The sequence below is a fragment of the Hypanus sabinus genome, chromosome 1 (assembly GCF_030144855.1).
Source record: "Hypanus sabinus isolate sHypSab1 chromosome 1, sHypSab1.hap1, whole genome shotgun sequence".
NCBI lineage: Eukaryota > Metazoa > Chordata > Chondrichthyes > Myliobatiformes > Dasyatidae > Hypanus > Hypanus sabinus.
The window spans coordinates 146672932-146700170 of record NC_082706.1 but is presented as its reverse complement, the minus strand read 5'-3'; the positions used below and the strand labels follow the sequence as shown (position 1 = coordinate 146700170).

The 27239-nt window shown below is 43.7% G+C and overlaps 1 protein-coding gene across 1 annotated transcript in view; it reads left to right on the top strand.

The window, feature by feature from the left end:
* Positions 1-27239, top strand: part of tmem67 (transmembrane protein 67) — a 145966-nt gene that overhangs the window by 93308 nt on the left and 25419 nt on the right. Inside the window, exons 18-19 of the mRNA XM_059978620.1 lie at positions 18036-18135; positions 24012-24151. Of these exons, the coding sequence (XP_059834603.1) occupies positions 18036-18135; positions 24012-24151 (240 nt within the window). The remainder of the gene's footprint in view (positions 1-18035; positions 18136-24011; positions 24152-27239) is intronic.

Below are 27239 nucleotides of genomic sequence, written 5' to 3'. Positions count from 1 at the left end.
AGTACTTTGTTGCTACATGTCAGCCAATCAGTCCAGATTGCTGCTGTTTATGTGAAAAGGGTGCAAAATAAAGCTAGAAATTCTTGGATTGACATGTTTTAAACCATATGAAGCCTCAGCCACTGCAGGTCAGCAGCTGGCTTTAATCAGAAGTACTAAAACAACTGGGTGAGAACTAGGAGCAAGAGAAGCAAACACAGATAGAAGACAAGTACTTAAGGATTGTACATAGTTTTATATTTGTTTGGTTTTTATTGTGACTGGCATCAGGTGCAGATGTACTGTCATAGTCCCATCTGGCAATTCCCCATTACCTCTTTAATGGGCCCTAACCCCCTTGCCTGATTTCCAATCACTCCCCATTCAGCAAATTACACACACCTGCTTCCCATCAGTAACTGCAGGATAAAAACCCTGGAAACACAACAAGAAACTGCTAGTTTGTTGGTCGACTCCTGCGTTTCATGGTTCTTAGGACTGCCAGTTCTAAGTCTAGCATCGCTCCTGGATACTGATTCCACACTCGCTATGTCAATAACGCCTCCCCACTCTGCCTCCGTGCCCATGTTCTGCACTTGGGTTCATCCACCGCAACGCTCATGTAACGTGTATACACTTAGTGGCCACTTTATTATGTACCTCCTGGAACTAATTAAGTGGCCACTGAGTGTATGGTCATGGTCTTCGGCTGCTGTAGCCCATCCACTTCGAGGTTCGATGTGTTGTGCATTCAGAGTTGTTCTTCTGCACAAATGTTGTAACAGGAGGTTATTTGAGTTACTATTGCCTTCCTGTCAGCCTGAACCAGTGTAGCCATTCTCCTCTGACCTCTCTCATTAACAAGACCTATTCATGCACAAAACTACCACACACTTGGTTTGTTTAATTATTGCACCATTCTCTGTAAATGCTAGCAACTTGAGCATGAAAATCGCAGTAGATCAAAGGTTCATTTATTATCACAGTATGTACCCATATATATCTCTGAGATTCTTCTTCTGATAGCCCTGAAACAAAGAATAAACATGAAAATCGTTCACAGAGAATCAAACCCACCCTCCCGCGCACAAAACAAACCAAGATCATTGACCCCCAATCCCCCCTCCCTGCACAAAAAAATGAACAGAACAAAGTGAGAACATCAACCCCAAAACCTCTCCCCTTGTACAACTAAATGAACAGAATGCAACCAAAGCATTGACTCCCAAACACCTTGCTTGCACAACAAAATGGAAAGGAACATGCAAAAAAACACAGACTAAAAAAGCCATAAGTCTGATAAAAATCCACAGTCTGTAACCACAGTAGTCCAGTCCATAAATGCAGAACCATGATACCATCTTCCTTCATTATGAAAAGAGAAGGACACTACACAAATGATGCAGAGAGGCCTATCCACTTGCCATATCGAGCCACACAGCAACAGGCTGCTCACGGTCTCCTAGGCAGCGATCGAAAGAAAGGCAGTTGGCATTAAACTATTGCTCGCCTTCTGCATTCGTCTCAATGTTTCACTCTTCTTTGATGTTTTAATTGGCGATTAATGTACACTTTAATCAGTGCCGTCTCGAAGTTTGTTCACATCGAAGCTGTCTGAGTATGGACTCACTTCCCAGAATCTTCTTTGAGACAGATCACTCGTTTGATCTCCTGACTGTAAATCACAGGCTCTACCAGTCCCAGAAACACATTTAAGATGAAAAACAGGTGTAAAAAAAGTAAAATAGAAATTTTTGTAGGCAATCTGGAAGATGTCAAACGAGGACGCATTGTATGCTGGCCTGATCCTGACTGATATTCTAAGAAACTTAATCCACCACATGAGGCGTTTCCTCTGAACAGCAACTGAACCTTTTGGTGACGTCTGCATACTTTTACGTATTGAGTTTCTGCCGCATGATTGGCTGATTAGATATCTGCATTATGCAACTGAGAATTGATGCACCATCAATAACTCTCAGAGACGGGAGGTGAACGATAGGCTTTTATTAGCAGCAAAACGGAGCACAGCATCTCAGAGACTGAGGGGGGAGCAGTGCCTCCAATCACCTTTATACAGGGGTTTGTGGGAGGAGCCACAGGAGCAGTCAGCAGGGGGCGTGTCCCGACAGGTATACATAGTTTACCACATTCACCCCCACTTTGTTTTAAAAGAGAGTCCCCACAGGGCAAAGTTTCTTACAAGTATATTTACAGGTCAAGTCTATCAGGCAGTCGAGTCTGTCGCTGCGATCTACATAGCACCAGTGGTGATTGCACCAGTACCGGTGGTTGTGTTGGCTCCGGCCGGACTTGAGGTACCGGCCCATAAGGTATCAGTAATCCCTCATGCGTGTGCATGGCGCCTGGTATGGGAGTGTCGAGAGGAGTCTGTGTAGGGCTTGGTGTGCGCGGTGTCTCATGGGTATATACATCGGTGGGTACAGGGTTCATAGTCACCGTGGAGTGCTCAGGGTAGGGATCTGGTGCTCCTGCGGGTGTCAGGTCGCGGATGGAGACCGTGTCCTCCTGCCCATCAGGTAAGACCACGTAGGCGTACTGGGGGTTCGCATGTAGTAGGTGAACCCTCTCAACCAGCGAGGAGTATTTATTGCTCCTCACGTTTCCTGGCCCTGGGGACCTCAGCCAAGCCGGTAGGGTGGTCCCAGTGGCAGACTTCCTGGGAAAAGAAAAGAGTTGCTCATGAGGGATGGTATTGGTGGACGTGCGTAACAGGGAGCGGATGGAGTGGAGTGCCTCGGGGAGGACCTCCTGCCATCGAGAGACCAGCAACCCCTTTGACCTAAGGGCTAAGAGTGTGGCCTTCCAGACAGTGGCATTCTCCCTCTCCACCTGTCCATTCCCCCGGGGATTATAGCTCGTGGTCCTACTAGTAGCAATACATACCCTTAGCCAGCAGGTACTGGCGCAACTCGTCACTCAAAAATGAGGACCCTCTATCACTGTGGATATAGCAGGGATATCCGAACAGAGTGAAGAGCTGGCGCAGGGCTTTTATGACGGACGTGGCAGTGGTATCGGGGCAGGGGATGGCAAAGGGGAACCGCGAGTACTCGTCGATTACGTTGAGAAAGTAGACATTGCGGTCAGTGGAGGGAAGGGGGCCCTTAAAGTTGACACTCAGTCTCTCAAAGGGGCAGGTGGCCTTGATAAGTTATGCCTTTTCAGGACGGTAGAAGTGCAGTTTGCACTCAGCGCAGACTTGACAGTCCCTGGTCATCGTCCTGATTTCCTCAAGGGAGTAAGGCAGGTTCCGGGCTTTCACAAAATGGTAAAGTCGGGTGACCCCCAGGTGGCAAAGATCTGCATGGAGGGCTTATAGCTGGTCGAGCTGTGCGCTGGCACACACCCCCCGGGATAGGGCATCAGGGGGCTCATTGAGCCTTCCAGGCCGGTACAGGATGTCATAGTTGTCATAGATGTCATATTCTCCACTGCAAAATTTTATTATTTTTGATTTTGCCCCACTGTTGGTTGTTAAACATGAACGCAATGGAGTGCTGGTCAATCAGCAAGGTGAACCTTTTGCCGGCGAGATAGTGCCTCCAGTGCCTAATAGCTTCCACTATGACCTGGGCTTCTTTCTCCACCGCGGAGTGCCGAATTTCAGGGTCCTGAAGGGTACGAGAGAAAAATGCTACTGGCCTTCCTGCCTGATTGAGGGTAGCAGCAAGCGCGAAGTCACAGGTGTCACTCTCTACTTGGAAGGGAATGGTCTCGTCCACCACATGCATCATTGCTTTGGCAATATCCCCTTTAATGCGGCTGAAGGCCACGCGGGCCTCGGCTGAGAGGGGAAATGCAGTGGACTTGACTAGGGGGTGGGCCTTGTCTGCGTAGTGAGGGACCCATTGGGCGTAATAAGAAAAGAATGCCCAGGCACCATTTGAGGGCTCTGAGGGTGGTGGGAAGAGGGAATTCCAACAGGGGGGTGCATACGGTTGGGGTCAGGGCCAATGACCCCATTCTCCATGACATACAGAAGGATAGCGAGTCGGGTGGTTCCAAACACACACTTGTCCCTGTTATAGGTGAGGTTAAGAGCTTTGGCCGCTGGGAAAATCGTTGGAGGTTGGTGTTGTGATCCGGCCAGTCGTGACCGCAGATGGTGATGTTATCCAGATATGGAAATGTGGCCTTCAGTTGGCACTGGTCCACCATCTGGTCCATTTCCCTCTGGAAGACAGAGACACCATTCGTGACACCGAAGGGGATGCACAGGAAATGATAGAGCCTGCCGCCCGCCTCAAAGGCGGTGTAGGGGCGGTCCTCCGGGCGGATGGGGAGCTGATGGTAAGCGGATTTCAGGTCTATGGTCGCGTACACCTTGAACTGGGCTATCTGATTGACGATATCCACGATGCAGGGTAGGGGGTACGCGTCAAGCTGCATGAACCTATTGATGGTCTGGCTATAATCCAAGACCATCCTATTTTTCTGCCCGGTCCGAACAACGGCCACCTGGGCCCTCCAAGGACTTGTGCTTGGCTCAATGATCCCCTCCCTGAGCAGCCGCTGCACCTCCGACTTAATGAAGGCCCTGTCCCCTGCGCTGTACCTTCTGCTTTCAGTTGCCACAGATTTACAGTCGGGGGTCAGGTTGGTGAACAGCGGTGGGGGAGGGATCTTGAGGGTGGAGAGGCTGCAAGTGGTGTCAGTAGGGCGGCCATTGGCATGGTGTTGGGTTGGATGTGCGGGTCGGTGTGTGTGTGTGTGGTCAGTAGCAGGGTATATGATGAAGTCTCACAAAACTGAGGATTTCTGACAGTGATTGGTGGGAGGGGCCTGTCATACTCCATTGTCACACTTTTCAGGTGGCTCTGGAAGTCGAGCCCCAATAGCACAGGGGCACACAGTTGAGGCATGACCAGTAACGCAAAGACCCGATATTCTGTGCCCGCACCACCAATGTCGCTACACAACCCCCCCACCCCGGATGTCTATGGAATGTGATCCAGAAGCCATGGTGATCTTCTCACTTACCGGCTGTGTCACGAGTCCGCAGCGTTGCACCGTGTCCGGGTGAATAAAACTCTCAGTGCTGCCCGTGTCAAACAGGCAGTTAGTCCTGTGCCCCTCCACCAGGATGTCCATCATTGACCTTGTGAGCTGGTGTGGAGCGCTTTGGTCGAGGGTCATGGAGGCCAGAGTTGTATCGCCGTCTAGGTGCCCGGTAAGCACCAGTGGGTCAGAGGCGGGACGAGGTGGTGCTGACAAAGATGGCCGCCCCCATGCCTCGCACGTGGCAGGCAGGCAAGATGGCGGTGACCAAGATGGGGACCCCCATGCCTCACACATGGCGCTGCTCGACCCCGCTCGTGGTTTGGACTCACAGGCCTTGGCGAAGTGGCCCTTCTTTCCGCAGCTGGAGCAGGTAGCTTCTCAGGCCGGGGTGCTTTTCGAGTCCGCAGAAGTAACACTGCGCGGACTTGCGACTGGCAGCAGCCGAGGTCGATTCACTGGCGGGTTGCGGGGACTTCATGGACTTGCGACTGGCAGTAGCCGAGGTCGATTTGCTGGCGGGTTGCAGGGTCTGCAGCGTCCACGGGGCCGGCAGGAAATCGCGCGCCTGGACAGCATCAGCATTGTGCAGAGCAGCCTCCAGCGCGTTGGCCAGCTCGATCACCGAATGTAAGGTAAGATCGGCGTGTTCCAGCAGCCACTGGCACACGTACACGGACCTGATCCCCGTAACTAAGGCATCTCTTACTAGGAGCACCGCATGCTGCTCCGCGGTCAGTCCCCTGCAGTCACAGGCCCGCATGAGTGTCTGTAGGGCCCGGACAAACTCAGCGCTTGACTCTCCGGCCCGCTGCCGCCAAGTGATGTCTTGTGTTGACGGTGTTCACCAGCCGCAGGTTCTGTCTTTTGAGGGCGTCCAGTGCCCCTTGTAGGTTGGCAGGTCCCTGATCAAGGAGTAGACCCGTGGACTGACTCTGGAGAGGAGAATTGTGTGCATCGTTGCAGGCTCGGTCACACGAATCTCTTCCAGGTACCATTGAAAGCATGCAAGCCAGAGTTCAAAAGCGATGCCAGCTTCCGGAGATTGAGGGTCAATATCTAATCTGTCGGATCATAAAATTCTCTCCATGTTTTAAAATGCTGCTAATAAAATTGATGCACCATCAATAACTCTCGGAGACGGGAGGTGAACGATAGGATTTTATTAGCAGCAAAATGGAGCACAGCATCTCGGAGACTGAGGGGGGAGCAGTGCCCCAATCGCCTTTATACAGGGGTCTGTGGGAGGAGCCACAGGAGCAGTCAGCAGAGGAGCATGTCCCAACAGGTATACATAGTTTACCACAAATATGTAATAAAGTGGCTACTGAGGGTATTTACAAAACTTGCTATTGAGTCATAAATCATTTGCATGAACATACTCAGAATTTTTGTACACAGTTCTAGTTGCTTCAGTATATAAATAAAAGTCTTCAAGTCATAAATCTTTTGAAAGAATTAAGAAAAATACAAAAACAAATAGTGAAGGTAGATAGATTGGATTATGATAAGTTGTCATGTAAATTAGAAATGTTCTTATAATTTCAGTAGTCATGTAATTTAAAGAATAAATCACAGATTTGTTTAGTTTTTAAGGAATTGCACCATTAACCACTGTACTATAATCTTCTCCTGCATAATGATTGAATATCATTTTGATATCTGAAATTACTCTTATAGAGAAATACATCATTTTGGCATGAGATGTGTAGAAGTGTTTTGTAGCACTCCAAGTCATAATGTTAAATATTTTATTTCTAAATCTCTTCAAGAAGGAATAAAAGACCTTCAAATAAGCTCTAATAAGCTGTGTTTAACCATGACCTCTACTGCTGACCATATGAAAACATAGAAACCTTGCTGCACAATGCATATCTTTACTTTGGAAATTACCTAGGGTTACCGATAGCCCTCTATTTTTCTAAGCTTCATGTACCTATCCAGGGATCTCTTAAAAGATCCTATCGTATCTGCTTCCAACACTGTTGCTGGTGTCGTGGTTTCTCGTGCCCCACAAACGACCAGGAGACACAGAAGAGTCTTCAAGAAGTATTGAACTTTAATTTGCAAATCAAAGCTGAGACAGTCATTGAGCTAGTCGCTGATTGCCCACCGATCCTTGTACATAGCATTTTTTATAGCAATCTCCTGGTTTAGTTGCATTAGCATATGCAATTGGTCTATAGTTGCGTACCACAGGTACATCCACCACTATTGTTTCTACCCATTGACTTAATCATGTTCTAATCTACATCTCTTAGTTACCTCTCATTAACACGCCATTGTCTTCTACATTCTTAAGATTTCATTCTCCTACTAAATTGGATACATGCATAGCAAATAGCAAACACAAAGCTGACTACATCATTTTGGTTACACAGCAAACAATGCAACTTTTATACTCCAATATATCCCCCCTTTGAGACCCATAGGGGCTCAAACAGAGAAAGAAGACTAAGAGTCCGCGCACAAAAGCCTCAATAAACTCAAGCACTTATTCCCAAATCTCGGGTTAAACTATAACTTTCTGCGCCAAGACCTCAAAGTATTCTCTCTCTGTTACCCTGGGCCGCTGAGCCAAAAACCTGAGACAGGGGGAAAAAACTCAGAAGCCCTTACAATCTACTCCCACATTGTCGTTTTGCTCTTGTTCATCTTGCAGGTGTTGTAGGCTGTAACGATACATTTTCGGTGTTTCTTTCTCCACTAAACTTGCTTCAGTAATTGCCACGAGCATCGGAAATTGTTTGGTTGCAGCACGCACTACGAGAGACTTGAGACAAGGAAGAAAGCAGCACAGCACAAGCGCACAGCTCAACAATATAATACTGATAGTTATGCCATTTTAATCAGCCATTCTCCCCATCCTCCGAGTCTACTTTCTAACCAGTCAAATAACTGGTGTCCGAACCCTGCATTCTGTGCGCATACCTCGCACTGTGACAAGACAAATTCCACTGAAGCCTGTAAATAAGGCGACCAAAAACCATCCTTCTTTCTCACTTCCCCCCTTGCACAATGGTCAGTCCCATGCACTTCTGAAATCAGAATCGTCAGTAGAGGGGTGGGCGCTACCAACAAACCATCTTCCATGCTCCACAAGCCTTCCGGGTTCTGCTTGGCCCCCTTTCGTCTCCACATTGTCTGCTCTGCCAAAGTTGCCTTACCTTGTATTTCAATTAGGTCCTCTACCTCAGGTTCTGGAGCTAGGCTTACCTGGGGGGCAATGACAGCTGATGTACATCCAGACGCTTTTCTGGCTGCCTCGTCCGCAGCTTGATTTCCCTTTGTTATTACATCATTTCCCTTGTTATGTGCCTGGCATTTTACTATAGCCAATGCTTTAGGTTTCGTCATTGCTTTTATTAAGTCTAGAATTCGCTGACAATGTTGTATGGGATCTCCACTACTTTTTTAAAACCTCTCTGCTTCCACACTGCCCCGAACAAATGGCATACTCCATGAGCATATGCCGAATCAGTATAGATGTCTACTTTCTCACCTTCCATCATTTCACACGCAGCTGTCAGGGCTTGGATTTCTGCTAGTTGGGCGGAACACGGTTGGGGACAGGACTCCGTCCTAATAATCTTATAGCTCAACTGATCCTGCTGCACTACTGAGAACCCTGCATGATTTCCATCATAGTCCCTATAACAAGAGCCATCTACAAACAGAACCTTTTTATCTACATCCTCTAATGGTTCTGACCGTAAATCTGCTCTCAATTTGGCAAATGCCATCGTCTTCCCTACACAATCATGGGGTTCTCCTTCATAGCCCAAAGGGGCAAAATCGGCTATATTACTGGTAGTGCATCTCTGTATAGTTATGTCTGGAAATGTCGATAGCATCTGATACGCTGCTATCCTGGCTGACGGCAGCACAAATTTCCCTCGTTCCAGCAATTCTGCTACTTTGTGGTGTGTGTACAGAATCACAGGATAGCCCAGGATTACAGTTGATGCCTTTTCATATGCATAGTACAGCGCCGCCAATCCCTGATAACAAAGTGGATACCCCTGAGCCACCTCATCTAGTCTTGTACTGTAGTATGCTATCGGCTGCTTTGCTTTTCCTGTGCCTGTCTCTTGTGTTAGAACCGCTGTGACATAACCCTCCTGTCGGTTAGATACATACAAATGAAAAACCTTCTCGTAGTCAGGCGAAGCTAATGCTGGTGCTGACTGCAATTCCTGCTTAATAGTATTGAAAGCTATCTCCGCCTCTTCATTCCACTGTAAGCCGTTCTTCAAATTTGTATGTCCTGCTTCTTTCATTATCTTTCTCAAAGGTGCCACAATCTCAGTATATTCTCCTATCCAATCTGAGCTGTACCCTGCCATTCCCAACAACGTCATCATCTGCCCTACAGTCTGGGGTTTTGGGGCCTTAGTTATTGCCTCAATCTGATCTGGTGCTATCGCCTTCACTCCCTTGGATATTACCCTGCCTAAGTATTCCACTTGCTGCGTGCAAAATTGCAGTTTCTTTTTGGATGTTGACGAGGGTAAGACAGTGGATGTAGTCTATATGGACTTCAGCAAAGCCTTTGACAAAGTTCCACATGGAAGGTTAGTTAAGAAGGTTCAGTCGTTAGGTATTAATGCTGGAGTAATAAAATGGATTCAACAGTGGCTAGATGGGAGATGCCAGAGAGTAGTGGTGGATAATTGTTTATCGGGATGGAGGCCGGTGACTAGCGGGGTGCCTCAGGGATCTGTTTTGGGCCCAATGTTATTTGTAATATACATAAATGATCTGGATGATGGGGTGGTAAATTGGATTAGTAAGTATGCCGATGATACTAAGGTAGGAGGTGTTGTGGATAATGAGGTGGATTTTCAAAGCTTGCAGGGAGATTTATGCCGGTTAGAGGAATGGGCTGAACGTTGGCAGATGGAGTTTAATGCTGAGAAGTGTGAGGTTCTACATTTTGGCAGGAATAATCCAAATAGAACATACAGAGTAAATGGTAGGGCATTGAGGAATGCAGAGGAACAGAGAGATCTAGGAATAACTGTGCATAGTTCCCCTGAAAGTGGAGTCTCATGTAGATAGGGTGGTGAAGAGGGCTTTTGGAACGCTGGCCTTTATAAATCAAAGCATTGAGTACAGAAGTTGGGATGTCATGTTAAAATTGTACAAGGCATTGGTAAGGCCAAATTTAGAATATTGTGTGCAGTTCTGGTCACCGAATTATAGGAAAGATATCAATAAATTCGAGAGAGTGCAGAGACGATTTACTAGGATGTTACCTGGGTTTCAGCACTTAAGTTACAGAGAAAGGTTGAACAAGTTAGGTCTCTATTCATTGGAGCGTAGAAGGTTGAGGGGGAATTTGATCGAGGTATTTAAAATTTTGAGAGGGATAGATAGAGTTGACATGAATAGGCTGTTTCCATTGAGAGTAGGGGAGATTCAAACGAGAGGACATGATTTGAGAGCTAGGGGGCAGAAGTTTAAGGGAAACACAAGGGGGTATTTCTTTACTCAGAAAGTGATAGCTGTGTGGAATGAGCTTCCTGCAGAAGTAGTAGAGGCCAGTTCAGTTGTGACATTTAAGGCAAAATTGGATAGGTATATGGACAGGGAAGGAGTGGAGGGTTATGGGCTGAGTGCAGGTAGGTGGGACTAGGTGAGATTAAGAGTTCAGCACGGACTAGGAGGGCCGAGATGGCCTGTTTCCGTGCTGTGATTGTTATATGGTTATATACTTTATGTCTTCTTTGCGCCAGCTTCTCTAACAGAGTTATAGTGTCCTGTTCACACTGTTCCTTACTGTGGGAGCAAATCACCAGGTCATCCACATACTGTAACAATGTATTTCCAATGGTATGCCCTGTAGGTCTGCCTTCAACACCTGATTAAAAACGCATGGTGAATGTTTAAACCCTTGTGGCATTCTGGTATAGGTATACTGAGCACCTCTGTAAGTAAATGCAAACAGATACTGACACTGGTCGGCCAGAGGAATGCTGAAGAAAGCCAAACACAAATTAATCACTGAAAAGTAACTTGCTTCTGGTGGAACATTTGTCAAAAGCGTGTGTGTGTTGGGGACTACCGCTGGCCATTCCTCTACCACATCATTTACCGCTCGCAAGTCATGCACCAATCTCCACTTAGATTTATCTGCTTTTAAGACCGGCAGCAACAGGGTATTGCATGGACTGTTTGTTCTTTTAAGCACTCCTATTTCAAGCAACCCCTGTACTGTTGATGCTATTCCCTCTTCTGCTTCTGGTCTTAGAGGGTATTGTGGTCTCCTGGGTGGAATTGCTCCCCTTTTCAGCCTTATTTCCACATGACTAGCTGTTTTTATTTTCCCTACATCCGTGTCATGCTGTGACCACAGAATAGATGGCAACTCATCTAACCTTCTATCTTTCTGCTGGCCTCTTTCCTTTCCCAGCAATGGCATGTGTGGTTGGGGAGTTATTTCGACCTCTCTCACTGTCCCTACCATATCTACACTTACCATTATTTTAATGCAATTGTTGTCTTCTGATATCCACACCTCTGGCGTGATTTTCCTCCACACTGTTACGGTTTCAGCACTCTTAACTAAGGGTCCTAAGTCTTTAGGCTGATATCCCTTGTTTACCAACAACTTTACGTGGGGCGCAGCCTCTGGTATCCTGTACCATTTTTCTAAAAAGGTGTTCCACTTAACTTGTAAAGCTGCCCCTTGCTTTCCAATTATTACAGCCTCCCCTTCCAGGTGCTGCTGGGTACATGCCTCCAGGTGCCATCTCTCCTCTAACTACCTGTTCTGAGTCAAAAATCACTGTACAATGTAGCTCAGATTTGGGCATTACAGCCCTGGGTAATATAGCCTGCATGCCCTTTTTCCATTTTTCCCAGGTTTCCTGAATCTGATCTGCAATGTCTCCTATCCAAAAGTGTGCTCTTCCCACACTCAGCCCATTTCCGGTGCATCCTAATTTTAATTCCAGTTTCAATAAGGCATCTCTGCCTAACAAATTAATCGGAGTTCCTTTAAATACTAGCACCGGCAAAACAATTCCTTTATTTCCCATTCTCAACTGCACTGGAGGCGTGCACTGTGTCAACTGTGTTTTCTCCGAGAACCCAACCGTCTTAATAAACTTTCCTATCATGGGAAGGTGAAGAGCAGACTGTGGCTGTACACAAGTGTACGTGGCTCCAGTATCGCTATCATCATTGGTGTCAGTTGCCCTTCTAACATAACCTGAACAATGGGCTCCTCGTCTGCCTCCCTTGTTATCATTGGGTAATGTCCCTTCCCACTTGAGTTCTCGGGGTACCCCTAATACCTCACATAGGGGTTCACAGGTCCGCTTGGGTCTGTGGGGGCTGGTCCTCGGCTAAACTTTAGTTCCCTTCTTTTCGGTTCCTGCTGGTGTGTGACAGGCCATGGTGTAAGTGGACAATCTCTTCTCATGTGATCTGGCTGATTACATCCCCAGCACAATCTCTCTACCTCTCTTTCCCCCTGTCTCCTCACTGGTCCCCTCTGCCCATAGCTCCTCTGTCCCCCTCCTTGGGACTTCCAGTCATGTCTGGGCAGTTTGAATTTAGTCTGTTCCTGATAGGGCATTTGTGGGAATGCTCCTCCGAAGACGATTATTGGCACGGGGTTTTCCAGCCCTTGTCTTACAGTTTATGATCGGTTCCTCCATATAGCGGTGCATCATCCAGTTCGATGTCTGTACTCGGACCAGTGGTTGCTGGCAGCATCTTTTTGCTTTTCTCTTTTTCCTTCTTTTTGAGTTCTTTGAGCTGCATTTGTATTAACTTTCTTTGCACCTCTTCCTGCTGCTCAGCCAACCTTCATTTGTCTTTCCGGTATTTCTCAACCGCATGGACTACGTGGTCTCTAAATTCTTGTGGGGTTATTGACGTCAGCCCAACCACTTCCTCCAGTTTGGATTTTACTTGCGGAGGCATTGCATCCAAAATTCTATGTCGGAACAGTGTGGTGATAATTAAGCTATTCTCCACCTCTTGCTCAGTCTCCAGTCTCCACCTTTTCAACTGATTTTCTATGTAGGCTGCTGGGTTTTCAGTGTCTCCCAGTGGATCCCCTTTTAAGGCTTTTGGGTCCACTTTAGGTGGATAAAGCTTCCTGAGGGCCTGCCATACCCTCTGCCTCACTCTGTCAAACCCGTCTCCATCAGTTCTCAGGTCGTTTGAATTTACTATGCCAGCCATTTCCATTAGTTCATTAAATTTGGAGGTTCCCATCAACCTTATCAATAGTGCCTTCAAATCTCCCATAGCCAATAATTGTCCCGCCGTTTCTTCTTCAAAGGCTCTAATCCATTTCCCTGCTCCTTCATGTAGATTGGGCAGAGTGTTTTTCAGCCCTTCTAGGTCCTGGGATCCCCAAGAGATATACTGCACTTGTCCTGATCCTTTAACTAACAACTGCATCATTCTTCCTCCTTCTTCCTACCTACCCTGGCTCTCCTCCTCACCTGACTCCCCATCTGTCTCAGGGTATGTCTTTACTGCCTCCCACACAAATTTCTCCGGGGTCCTCTTCTTCCCTCGGTCTTCCTGTGGAGTCCTTCCTTTCTGTCCTGATTCAATACTTGGTTGGCCCCTGGAGTATTTTTCGCATCTCCTCTGGCAATCCCCTCTCAGTAACTTATCTAGATCTCTCTCTACTTCTGCAAGTCGCTCCCCTACTGCCTCTTTCTGCTCTTCTAGGCTTCTGCCTCCTACCTCTTCCCCACAACTTCTCGCATCCTCTCTCTCTCCACTTAACTCTTGCTCCTCCAATGAGTCACCTTCTCTTTCTTCCTGTCCATGTCTGTACACGTGTGGCAGGGACTCCTCATGATCCTTACTCATGCTTGATTCCCTTCTTTCTTGTGTTTCTCCAAGACTCTCATCTCCTATCTTTTTTCCACTTCCCCTTGAATGCCTCATCTCTTCCTGCCCTGATGAGCCACTTTCTTTTCTAGTCTGTTTATTTCTATGGTATAACCGATACACCTCATACTCCTTTTCCTCTCTCAAGTATTTCATCCATTCAATCTCTTCTTTCATTTCTCTCTTTGCCTGTTCCACCTTTATCCTTTCTGCCTGTATCTCCTTCCATATCGCTGCTTTTTCCTTCCCGTATTGTTTTTTTTTCCTCCTCATTATCCCAAACTTGTACTTCTCCCTGCATGTTTACTGTTCCCATCAGCAGGGGGCACTGCTTAGGGGTTCCTTCCTCATTATAGGGAGGGGGCCTTACTGTTTCTTTCGCATCTGGGTACAGAGCTGAAGCCAGTTTCTCACTGTACCTTCCTCTCTCTCTAACAGGCTGTTTCTCCAGCACCTTAGTGTCTTCCTCGCTTGTAATCAATATTCTACCTGTCCTCCTCAGCCTTTCTCCCTCCATTCTGAAGAGTTTTAGCACTTCCATTTCTCGTTCTCTTTTTTTGCCCTCTTTTCTTAGATTTATCTTTTGGTTTGTAATTTTTAATTAGTGCCTCTATTTCTTCGCACAAGCTTACATCAAACGTTCCTTCTCTTGGCCATTTTGTGACCAGGTTTTTGGTTCTCTTTTCCCATTTTTCTGAAGTTTTTGTGATCTCATATTTATTTACCGGGATTTTTTGCTCAGAATCTCTACTGCCGTTCCTTTAACTGTCATGTTGTTCTCTCTTTTTAAGGTATTTCAAAGATTCACAGTTCGTTTACAGGACAATATTATTTACTCTAATTCTATGCCTAGTCTATCAGCTATCTACCAGCGCTTTAAACTATACATTGGACTGTCCTTGTTTCCTATTCTGTTCTGCCCGTACAGACCTCTATTCAGAGCGGTATCCATAGAACTTTCTCTTTGCACCTCGTCTATTCAAACCCTTATCTCTTAAGGCGGTATCCACCAGGATTTTCTCTATTTTCCTTTTCCCTGCTTGTCCAGACTTTCATTTTATAAGAAGCGGTATCCACAGGGACTTACCAACACCACGTGGAATTTTTCTTCACTTAACTTCTTATTAGCTTATTTGTACTTACCCTCACTGCAGTGTTCTTGATCAATCCTCTGAGCCTCCTGTTAACCCCCAATTCTGCCAGATTCTTTGGACTGGAGAGACCCTTCGGCAGTGGTTCCACACTTCTGAGACTCCAAGACCTCCCCAAAACCAACAGAATTCTTAGTCCAAATTCTCGCAAAAAGCGCTTACCTTTTGTTTGGGTGCACCCTTAATTCTGTTAGCCTTGTGGGGGTCCCTAGAGGACTGGGAAGCGTCCCCAATCTGCCGTTTCCTTTCCGCAGGTCTCTTTCCAGTCATGCCGCGGTCACCAATTTTGTCGTGGTTTCTCGTGCCCCACAAACGACCAGGAGACGCAGAAGATTCTTCAAGAAGTATTAAACTTTAATTTGCAAATCAAACCTGAGACAGTCATTGAGCTAGTCACTGATTGCCCACTGATCCTTGGACATAGCATGTTTTATAGCAATCTCCTGGTTTAGTTGCATTAGCATATGCAATCGGTCTATAGTTGCATACCACACGTACATCCACCACTATTGTTTCTACCCATTGACTTAATCATGTTCTAATCTACATCTCTTAGCTAGCTTCTCATTAACACCCATTATCTTCTACATTCTTAAAATTTCATTCTCCTACTAAATTGCATGGCAAATAGCAAGTTCAAAGCTGACTACATCTTTTTTGGTTACACAGCAAACTAAATTGGATACATGCATAGCAAATAGCAAACTCAAAGCTGACTACATAATCTACATCTCTTAGCTACCTCTCATTAACACACCATTGTCTTCTACATTCTTAAGATTTCATTCTCCTACTGAATTGAATACATGCATAGCAAATAGCAAGTTCAAAGCTGACTACATCGTTTTGGTTACACAGCAAACAATGCAACTTTTATACTCCATTACTGGCAGCCCATTCCATACACTCACCACCCTCCACATAAAGAATTTACCCCTGATGTCTCCTCTGTATATACTTACGAGCACCTTAAAACTACCCTCTCATGCTAGCCATTTCAGCCATGGGAAACATGTCTCTCGTCATCTTATGCACCTCTATCAGGTCATCTCTCAGCCTCTGTCATTCCAAGGAGAAAAGGCCAACTTCACTCAACCTATTCTCGTAAGCCATGCTCCCCAATCCAGGCAACGTCCTTGTGAATCTCCTCTGCACCCTTTCTATGGTTTCCACATCCTTCCTGTAGTGAGGTGACCAGAACTGAACGCAGTACTCCAAGTGGGGTCTAATCAGGGTTCTATATAGCTGTAACATTGCTTCTTAGTTCTTAAACTCAATCCCTCGGTTGATGATGGTCAATGCACTTTATGCCTTCTTAACCACAAAGTCAAACTGCACAGTAGCTTTGAGTGTCCTATGGACTCGGACCCCAAGATCCCTCTGATCCTCCACACTGCCAACAGTCTTACCATTAATACTATATTCTGCCATCATATTTGACCTATCGTAATGAACCACCTCACACTTCTCTGGGTTGAACTCCATCTGCCACTTCTCAGCCCAGTTTTGCATCCTATCGATGTCCCGCTGTAACCTCTGACAGCCCTCCACACTATCCACAACACCCCCAACCTTGGTGTCATCAGCAAATTTACTAATCCATCCCTCGACTTCCTCATCCAGGTCACTTATAAAAATCACAAAGAGAAGGGGTCCCAGAACAGATCCCTGAGGCATGCCACTGGTCACTGACCTCCATGCAGAATATGACACATCTACAACCATTCTTTGCCTTCTGTTAAACATTATTCCTATGATCATGTGCGTTTTACCAGATGCTCTGCTTTCTCCCACATTCCAAAGATTGGCTGCCAGAGATTTAATTTAATTGATGCCTAGCTTCATTGAGAAAGGAGAAGTTCATGCCTCAATGATCATTTCCACTTCTGGAACAGGTTAACGAAGAGTTCCTTAGTTTCACCATTGATGGCAAAATCCAGGCCAATACTTTTCACAATTCCATATCCTATTTACAGTACTTAGGTAACACATACAAAATGCTGCAGCAACATCTAGGGAAAGAGTGCAGTTGATGTTTCAGGGTGAAACCCTTTGGCAGGTCTGGAGAAAAATAAGCTGAGGAGTAGGTTTAAATGGTGGGGGGAGGGGAGAGAGAAACACCAAGTGACAGGTGAAACCTGGAGCAGGAAGGATGAAGTAAAGAGTTGGGAAGTTGATTGGTGAAAGAGACAGAAGGCCGTGGAAGAAAGAAAAGGGGGGAGGGGCAGGCAGGGAGGTAAGATGAGAGGGAGAAAAGTGGATGGGGGGTGGTGGGGGGCATTTCCAGAAGCTTGAGAAATCAATGTTTATGCCATCAGGTTGGAGCCTAATCAAACGGAATATAAGGTGTTATTTCTCCAACCTAAATGTGACCTTATCATGACAGTGGAGGAGGCCATGGATGAACATATCTGAATGGGAAGGGGAATGCAAATAGGTGGCCACTAGGAGATCCCGCTTGGTCTGGCGAATGGAGGTAGGTACTCAGTGGAGCAGTCTCCATATCTACATCGGGTCTCACTGATATACAGGAAGCCACACCAGGAGCACCGAACATAGTAAATGAACCCAACAGATGCACAAGTGAAGTGCTGCCTCACCTGGAAGGACTGTTTAAGGCCCAGAACAGTAGTGAGGGAGGAGGTGTAGGGGCAGGTGTAGCACTTGTTCTACTTGTAAGAATAAGTGACAGAATGGAGATCAGTGGGGAGGGACAAATGGACAAGGAGATCACATGGGGAGCGATCCCTGCGGAAAGCAGAAGGTGGGGGTGAGGGGAAGATGTGTACTCTTCTGTACTCTGTATCTTTTCCTAGATGCTGCCTGGCCTGCAGTGTTCCACCAGCATTTTCTGTGTGTTGTCTGCAGATTTTCTCCTGTTTTTGATTGAATTGTACTTAGGTTATTTACTTCTTCTATTTTAGTAATTAATCCTAATACTGTGTTTTCTCTAATCAATTCCTGATAATGTCTTCCACATACTTTGCTTCTCATCACTGTGAATACCCTTTCTCTTAGTTTCTTCAGCTATTACACAAACTAGGAAACCAGTTAGCTGTCGACATCTTTTTTATTGACTGGGAGAGACCCAAAGGCAAGATCATCAAATCTATTGCAGGTATATTTTGCAATTTTTTCATGATATTTTCCTGTTACTTGTCTTACTAAATTCATGTTAAATCTTGACAAAAATATTTAAAATATTTTGGCTGTGTTAGCATTAGTTTTTGAAAGCAATATAAAAATGCAGAAAATATTCGTTAGCGACCTGATTAATAACCATGTGTATTTTTAAAAGAGCCTTTGGTCATATCTTTTGCAGCATATTAGAACTGGAAAACTTCACCTGGCTTGGCAGAAATCTTGTTTCCATCAGTTTACAGCATGTGATCCTAGGTTACTTTGAGTTTTACCGTTAGCTCAATAGATATGGAGTTGCTGGAGATATTGCCCTATAAATTATGATGGACTGGTAAAGATGTTTTAGGCCACACCTCAAACAGATCATTTTCAAGTTCCAAGGCAATCATGCACAGTAGCATAAGCCTTGTGTGAAGAAACTCTCACAATGCCATTATATCTAATTTTCTGGAAATGCAGGGAACAGAGTTTGCAGAAGAAGTGGGTTTATATGTGTGGTGTTTGTGGAGAAGATTAAAAGGTAGAAACTGTGGCAAGAAGATGGGGAGTAGGGGTAGAGTCTGCATTGCATGGTGCAGATAATCTTATGTTTTATGAGGGAAATGATTAGGAATGGTTTTCCAAGCCTCAGAGTTCTAGAAAGGAAGAAATTCTGTGCTGAGATCTTGGCAGGTAAAGGCATGGCTATTAGACAGACAGACAGACATACTTTATTGATCCCGAGGGAAATTGGGTTTTGTTACAGACGCACCAACCAAGAATAGTGTAGAAATATAACAATATAAAACCATAAATAATGGTTTATTGGTGGAGTTATTAAATTCTGGGATAATGAAGAGAACAATTGATACTGCAGATATCTTGAATGTTTGTGGGGCTGGAGGAGATTGTAGTATTAGGGAAGGAGAAGACAATAGAAGAATTTGAAACAAGGATGAAAATTAAGCAAATGATGCATTAATAAATTAAGAGCCAGTACAACATTGTGAGTACAAGATTAATAGATAAGCAAAACTTTGTGCAAGTTAATTAATTTTTAAAGGATCAAAGTTAAATAGAGTTTTCAATTACCTCAGAAGGGTAAACAAGAAATAACTTGTTCTCTCATTTTCAGACTTTCCAAACCATTGTCTTTTTGCAGTTTGGAGGTTTTTATGTGTAGATTAAAACACAGGTTCATTTGCAAGAAGTAATGTAATTGAAATGGTGAGAAAATGCTTAAATGGATTTAAAAACTATAGCCAGTTGCAGAACCATAATATCTCATTGGGTATACCCTCCACAGTATGTCTTCAACAAAACTTGGATAGATTACATTTTACCCCCTCCTCTATGTCATTAATGAAAAAAAATAAAGAATTTAGAGTCAAGAATTAATCCATGGGGCACTCCTTCCAACCTCAGAGGACCTTATATTCTGACTCTGTCTTCTGAACTATAATCAATCTTCAATCCATGCCCATAAGGTGTAACCAAAATAATTCTTTATCAACATTGAATTGGAGTTGGTTTATTATTGTCACATGTTCAAAAGTACAGCAAAAAGCTTCCCTTGAATACTATTCATACATATCAATTCATTACACAGTGCACTGAAGTAATTTAATGTAAAACAATAGACTAAAGTGTAACAGCTACAGAGAAGGTACAGTGCAGGTAGACAATAAGGTGCAGTATTGTAATGAGATAGACTCTGAAGTGGATAGTCCATCTTATCTTGCTAGGGAATCATTCAAAAGTAATATAACCATGGAGCGGAAGCTGTCTTTAAGCCTGGTGATATATGCTTTTAGGCTTTTGTATCTTCTGTTCTATGTCGGGGAGAGAGAGAGTATGTCTGAGCGTGGGTATAGTCTTTGATTCTACAAGCTGCTTTACTGAGGCAGCAAAACATAAAGACTGGATCAATGAAGGAGAGGCTAGCTTCCATGATGTGCTGACTTTGAGACCACATGTCAATGAAGTTCTCTAGCAGCTTTTCACAAACTTAGCTATTCACGAAACGTGGTGACCTGTGTTAGCAGCAGTGTAGTGGATGAAAATAGATTACCACAGACACATCTTAATGCAAAGGCAGAATACAACGTGCAAATAACTAACTTAGAAGGAAATCCCCTCCAATTAATTCTGGTGTCAAGGTTCTCATTGACGATATTTGGCAAATGGCATTGAGAGAAATGCAAGTAGATCGAGTCAGGGACAAATCTAATCACACTCTTTGAGATGCAGAAGTGTTACAGTATAGAATTGAGTTAAGTTCCATATGAAGAGTCATGCAGTGATAGGCAAAGCAATTAAACTATTAGGCTGCAGTTTTATGATGATCTAATTTCAAATAAAAATCAGCCAGCAGCAGACTGACTTTGTTTGGTTCACTTGGTGAATGATTTTGAGACTTCAGGGAAGGCAATGTAAATTTACTCAAATTAGACAAATTACTTTGAGAGCTTTTAAAGATTTTAATCTATTTTCTTTGAAGAAAAAAGGGAAGTGTTAGATTGATCTTGGAATAGGTTAAAAAGTTGGCACAACATTGTGTGTCAAAGAGCCTGTACTGCGCTGAACTGTTGTATATTGGATGAGCACAGAAACACAGGATCACAGGAGTACTGAAGAAGAGGAGCAACAAACTTGGATAACAGAAACTTTAAAACACAGAAACATTAAGGACAAATTTTCTTAAGGTATTTAGTCTAACCACCCAATTGTTTGGAGTCTTGTCCTCTACCTTTGATTTTTGGTATCATTACTGTCACCATACTTCATCATTGACATCCTGCAGGTTAACTATAGACAAGAAATTTGATGGGCCAGCCACATACTGTAAATAGTATACTATAAGAACAGGTCAGAAACAATATGTGAGCTTTCTTCCATCAACAAAGTATAAGACAGTAATATTATGGAAAACTCTCCTCTGAATGAATACTACTGCAAAAGTTCACAACTATCCTGGACAAAGCCTGTTGATTGGCATCATCCTTAATATTCATTCCCTCACTACCAATGCACTGCAGGTGTTATGTGTATTATCTGTAAAATGCCCTGCATCATTCCTCTCTACTCAGCAGAAATTAATCCCTTTATAAAGAGGGATCCAGGAGAATGACAAATCATCCACGGTTAACAAAAGTGCTAAGGGATAAAACTAAATCAGAGACTACAACATATAAAATGGCAGGGGCAATTGGTAGACCAGCAAACAGGGAATTTTACAAGAAGCAGCATTGAGAGATGAACATGTTAATAAAGAGGGAGAAAACTGACTTTGAGAGAAAATGTTTAAATTATATCAAAACAAACAGCAAGGACATTTATGAGTATATAATAATGGAGAAGATAGCTAACATAAGTTTGGGACCCCTGTAGACTGTGACTGGGAAATTAATAACAGGAAACAAGGAAATGACAGGTAACTTAAGTCAGTATTTTGTATAAGTTTTCATGATAAAGGACTCCGTGTGCATCCTGAGGATTTCAAATGGCTGAGTTTTAAATACTATAGAAAAACGTACAATTATTGTAATGAAAAATAAGATATTAGAAAGATTAATGGGATGAGGCAGATAAGTTGCTAATTCAGATGGCCTGCACCTGAGTAGCTGTGAAGTGGGAGGAGCCATTTCTTGTGGTTTTCCAAGCCTCAGAGTTCTAGGAAGGTACAATTGGATTGGAAAACCACATATATGCCTCTGTTGCTCAAGGGAGAAGAACAAAATGTGGATAACCACAGGACTCTTCAGCTTATCTTTTATAATTGGCAAAACAGTAGATTCTATCATCAAGGAATAAATAGTTAGTCACCCAGTGTCATTGAGTCTTATAGCATGGAAACAAGCTCTTTGGCCCAACTTTTCCATGCTGATTGTATTTCCCATTAAGTAATCCCGTCTGTCTGCATTTGGCTTATAGCCCTTGAAACCTCTCCTAACCATGTACTTATCTGCAAGCACATGGAAATCTGCAGATGCTGGAAATTCAAACAACACACACAAAAAGTGCTGGTGGAACACAGCAGGTCAGGCAGCGTCTATAGGGAGAAGCACTGTCGATGTTTCGGGCCAAGACCCTTTGTCAGGACTCTGAAGGAATCTGAAGTCTTGACGAAGGGTCTCGGCCTGAAACGTCGACAGTGCTTCTCCCTATAGATGCTGCCTGGCCTGCTGTGTTCCACCAGCATTTTGTGTGTGTTGTATGTACTTATCTGGATGGCTCTTAAATGTACCTCTCTCAGCCACTGCTTCTGTCTGCTCATTCCAAATATGCACCATTCTTGAATAAAGAGGCTACCCAGATATCCCTTTCAAATCTCTCACTTCTGATCTTAAACCTTTGCCTTTTGTTGTTAGCACCCTCTCCCTAGAATAAAGACTATGTGTTTTCATCTAGTCTATGCCCCCTCATGATATCATATACCTCTATCAGGTTATCTCCTTTGTTTCAGTGAATTAACTTTGATCAATGCTGATCCCTCCTTGTAACTCAGGTTACCAAGTCCAGGTGGTACCCTGGTAGACCTTTCTGCACTCTCTGTAGTTTATTAACATCTGTCCTAGAACAGACTGACCAAAACAGTACACAGTGCAGCAAGTGCAGCATCTTCAACATCTTACATAACTGCATCATAACTTCCCAACTCCTATTTTCAATACCAGGGAATGATGAAGGCCAGCTACTAAATGTCTTTTCACCACCCTGTCTATCTAAGGTGTCACCTTTGGCAATCTTCAAGTCCCTCTATTCCATAACACTACCTAGGGCTCTACCATTCACTATAAATATTCTACCCTAGTTTGCTCTCCCAAAATGCAACACCTCATATATATCTAGATTAAAAGCCATTTGACATTCCTTCGCCTATATGACAATCAAGATCCTCCTATAATTTTGCATGACCTTCCACACTTTATACAACACCACCTATTTAGTATCAATGGCAAACTGATTAATCATGCCCTGTACATTGACATCCAAATTGTTTATATAAATTACAAACAATAAAGGGGATAAATATTTGAAAGATCAAGGAATTGAGTGATATGGGAAATGAGTACAGAGAGAAGATAATGTTCAAGCAGATCAGCCAGAATCACATTGAATTATGGGGTAGACTTGAGGGTCCAAGTGATCCACTCCTGCTCCCATTGTGCTCAAAGTGACCTCTGTCACCAAGACGATTAAAAATGGAAAACAACTACCTACAGGTTTCCCTCCCAGTCACACACCATCCTGAGTTGGAAATGATCACAGTTCCTTCATCACCATTCTGCCTGAATCCAGGAATTCCTTACACAATAAACATGAAAGTTAAATACTTCATCAGAGGACCTCCACCAATTAAAAATGATGACAGCACAAACCTCTCAAGGGAACCACAAATGGGCAATATAGTTCGCTTTTGTAAGTGATGGCAATATCTTATAAATGACTTAAAAAAGGGCTTTAAAAGAAGGGTAAAAGACTGACATTCTTTCCCTTCTCTAGATATGTTCTTGCAAAGAATATGCAAAACTGTGACTTCCCGTCTCCTCTCCCAGTCACCAAGAGGCTTCTTCTTTTCCATTACTGCCAACTGTAAAGAAAATACAGTAGAAGACAAAGCCAGCAGTGATAATGATGGATGTTCAGAGACCTCTGAGGGCACAGCAGAATAATAAGATACTATACCTAAGCCTGGTCTCTGTGAAACTAAGTTCCATCTGAAATTTCAACCTACATTTTCTTTTCATAGACCCCAATGATCATATTATGCATTTGTAGCATATTCTTTATCTTGGTTTGAATTTCCATTTTTACATACTGAACACATTTTTCCATTTTACATATTATTACTTGTTTGCTCTTTGTTTGTAGGTGGAAGTGATGTAATAACTGCACCAGCTCCTGTGAGCATCTGGAGAACATATTTTGTTGCAAATGAATGGAATAATATTCAGACTATCAGAAAAATTAGTCCTGTTTTCCAAATTCTTGCTGTTGTTTTTCTTTTGGAAGTAAGTTTAACATCTGTCACAGAAGTAAATAAAGTATGAATTTCAAGATTCTTAAAGGAATAGATAAATGTAATCAAGTAACACACTTCAGATGTTGTAAAATCAATTTCTGGAAAGAAAATTATTAGATGAGGGAATGTACACAGATATCAGATTACCTGCTTCCTCCATAACATGATAAATGTTTAAAATATTGTATGTGTTTACAGAGTGGAAGTACATAGTATGGTAAATGTATGCATATGTGAGGGAATGGTGAGTAGTTTTTGGAGCCCGCAGAATGAAAATTCATAGTACTTTCCAATACTGAAATTTACTTTGTATCCAAGACAAAAATACAGAGTGTCATTACCTATTATCAGCAACTCTGTGATTCATTAGATTTTAGCGCACATTTTCATTCAGCACAAGTATAATTTAAAGTAAATTTATTATCAAACTACATGTATGTCACCATATACAACTCTGAGACTCATTTTATTGTGGGCATTTACAGTAAATACAAAAATCAATGTAAATACAATAGAATCAATGGAAGACCACTCCCAACAGGACAGACAACAACCAATGTGAAAAGGCAACAAATTGCAAATACAAAACAAGAAAAACACAATATTATAAGAATAAATAAGCAATAGAAACATAGAAATCTACAGCACATTACAGGCCCTTTGGCCCACAATGTTGTGCCAACTGTGTAACCTACTCTAGAAACGGCCTAGAATTTCCCTACTGCATAGTCCTCTACTTTTCTAAACTCCATGTACCTATCTAAGAGTCTCTTAAAAGACCCTATTGTATCAGCTTCCACCACCATCGGTGGCCGTGAATTCCATGCATCCACCAACCTCTGTGTGAAAAATATTTAGAAAATGGGTTATTGAAAATGAGTCTACAGGTTGTTGGAACAGTTTAGTGATGGGGCAAATAAAATTGAGTAAACTTATCCCTTCTGGTTCAAGAGCCTGATGATTGTGGGATAATAACTGTTCCTGAACATGGTGATGTCGGCCCTGAGGCTCCTATACCTTCTTTGTAATGGCAGCAGTAAGAAGAAAGCATGACCTGGATGATAGGGGTCCTTGACGATGGATGCTGCTTTTCTGCAACAGCAATCCATGTAGATGTGCTCAGTAGTGGGGAGGGCTTTACCTGTGATGGACCAGGCCATATTGACTATTTTTTGTAGGCTTTTTCATACAAGTGCATTGGTGTTTCTGTACCAGGTCATGATGAGTTTTTGATGGCATGCCGAATCTTTGAAAACTTCCAAGAAAGTAGAAGAGCTGCTGTGCTTTCTTCATAATGGCACTTACATACTGGATCAGGGACAGATCCTCTGAAATTATAATACCAAGGAATTTAAAGTTGCTGACCAAGGAATTTAAAGTTGCTGATCTCCCATTGAGGACTTGTCTCTCTCTCTCCTGAAGTAAGTATGAATGTCTTGTTGCCATTGAATGAAATGTTGTGGCACCACTCAACCAGATTTTCAAGCTCCTTCATATGCTGATTTGTCACCACCTTTGATTTGACCAATGATAGTAATGTCATCGGCAAACTTAAATATGGCATTGGAGCTGTGCTTAACCTCAGTCATATGTCCTGAAGGATGCTCTAAAACCTAATGGTCAAATGCTTCTGTTCTATTTACCTACAGAGTTCTCATCCATGATCCTGACCGAGTTTACATACCACCAGCGGCCAACTATAATCAAGTGCTTGTAATACTCATGGTGCCATCTCCAAATAAGCAACAGTCCAAACCAACATATTTCAAATCATAGTCGGAGACTTCAACCATACTTGTTCAAAGAAAAACCTGCCCAATTGCCATCAGCACATAAGCTGCGACACCAGAAGTCCCAACATACAGGACTACTGTTATACCAAGATAGGGAGTGCTTACCGTTCCTTGCCCAGACTGCTTTTTGGTAAATCAGCTCGTTTGGCTGTCCTAGCTGCATATAGGCTAAAGCTAAAGAACAAAACTCCAGCAATTAGGATAACAAAGAGGTGGTTGCAGGAGACAGAGGAGCAGCTATGATATTGCTTAAAGTTGGTGGACTGGGCCATGTTCAAGGATTTATCAGGAGATCTGAATGAATATACCATGGTTGTAACAGACTTTATTAAACTAGCTGTAGATGAGTGTATCCCCACAAAATCATTCACAGTCTTCCCCAGTCAGAAGCCCTGGATGAACCATTAGATCTGAAATCTGCTGAGAACCAGATCAGAGGCATTCAAGTCTGGTGACCAAAAAGGTTACAAGAGGTCCAGGTATGATCTCCAGAAAGCCATCTCACAGGGAAAGTGGCAATTCTGGACCAAATTTGAATTAATGATGTATAGGCAACAATTGTGGCAGGACGAATAATATCACCTTGTTTAACATTAAATCAAGCAACAGTGGAGATAGCAGGGCTTCGCTTCCAGATGAGCTTAGTGCATTCTATGCTTGCTCTCACCATCAAAACATGGAGGAACCATCATGAACTCCCTCATCCCCCGATAATTCTATGATTTCAATCTCTGAAGCTGATGTGTGAGCAGCCTTCAGGAGGGTGGACCCATTAAAAGCATCTGGCTCAGGTGGGGTACCTGGCCAGATACTAAAGACCTGTGCTGATCAACTGGCTGGAGAGTTCACTGGGACCTTTAACCCTTCACTTCAGCAGCTTGTGGTACCCATCTGCTTCAAGCAGGCTTCAATTATACCAGTGCCCAAGAAGAACGTGGTGACCTACCTCAATGTTGCACTTACATCCACGCTGATGAAGTGTTTTCAGAGGTTGGTGATGAAACATATCAACTTCTACCTGAGAAACGACTGAGATCCACTCCAATTTGCCTATCAGAGCAACAGGCCCACAGTAGATGCTGTCTCATTGGCTCTTCACTCAACCCTGAAATATCTTGACAGCAAAGGTGATTCGGTTGCTCTTTATCAACTACAGCTCAGCATTCAATACTAACTTCCCCTCAAAAGTAATCAATAAGCTTCATGACCTTAGCATCAATACTTCCTTATGCAGTTGGATCTTGGAGGTCCTCACATGCAGACCTCAGTCAGGGCAGATTGGCA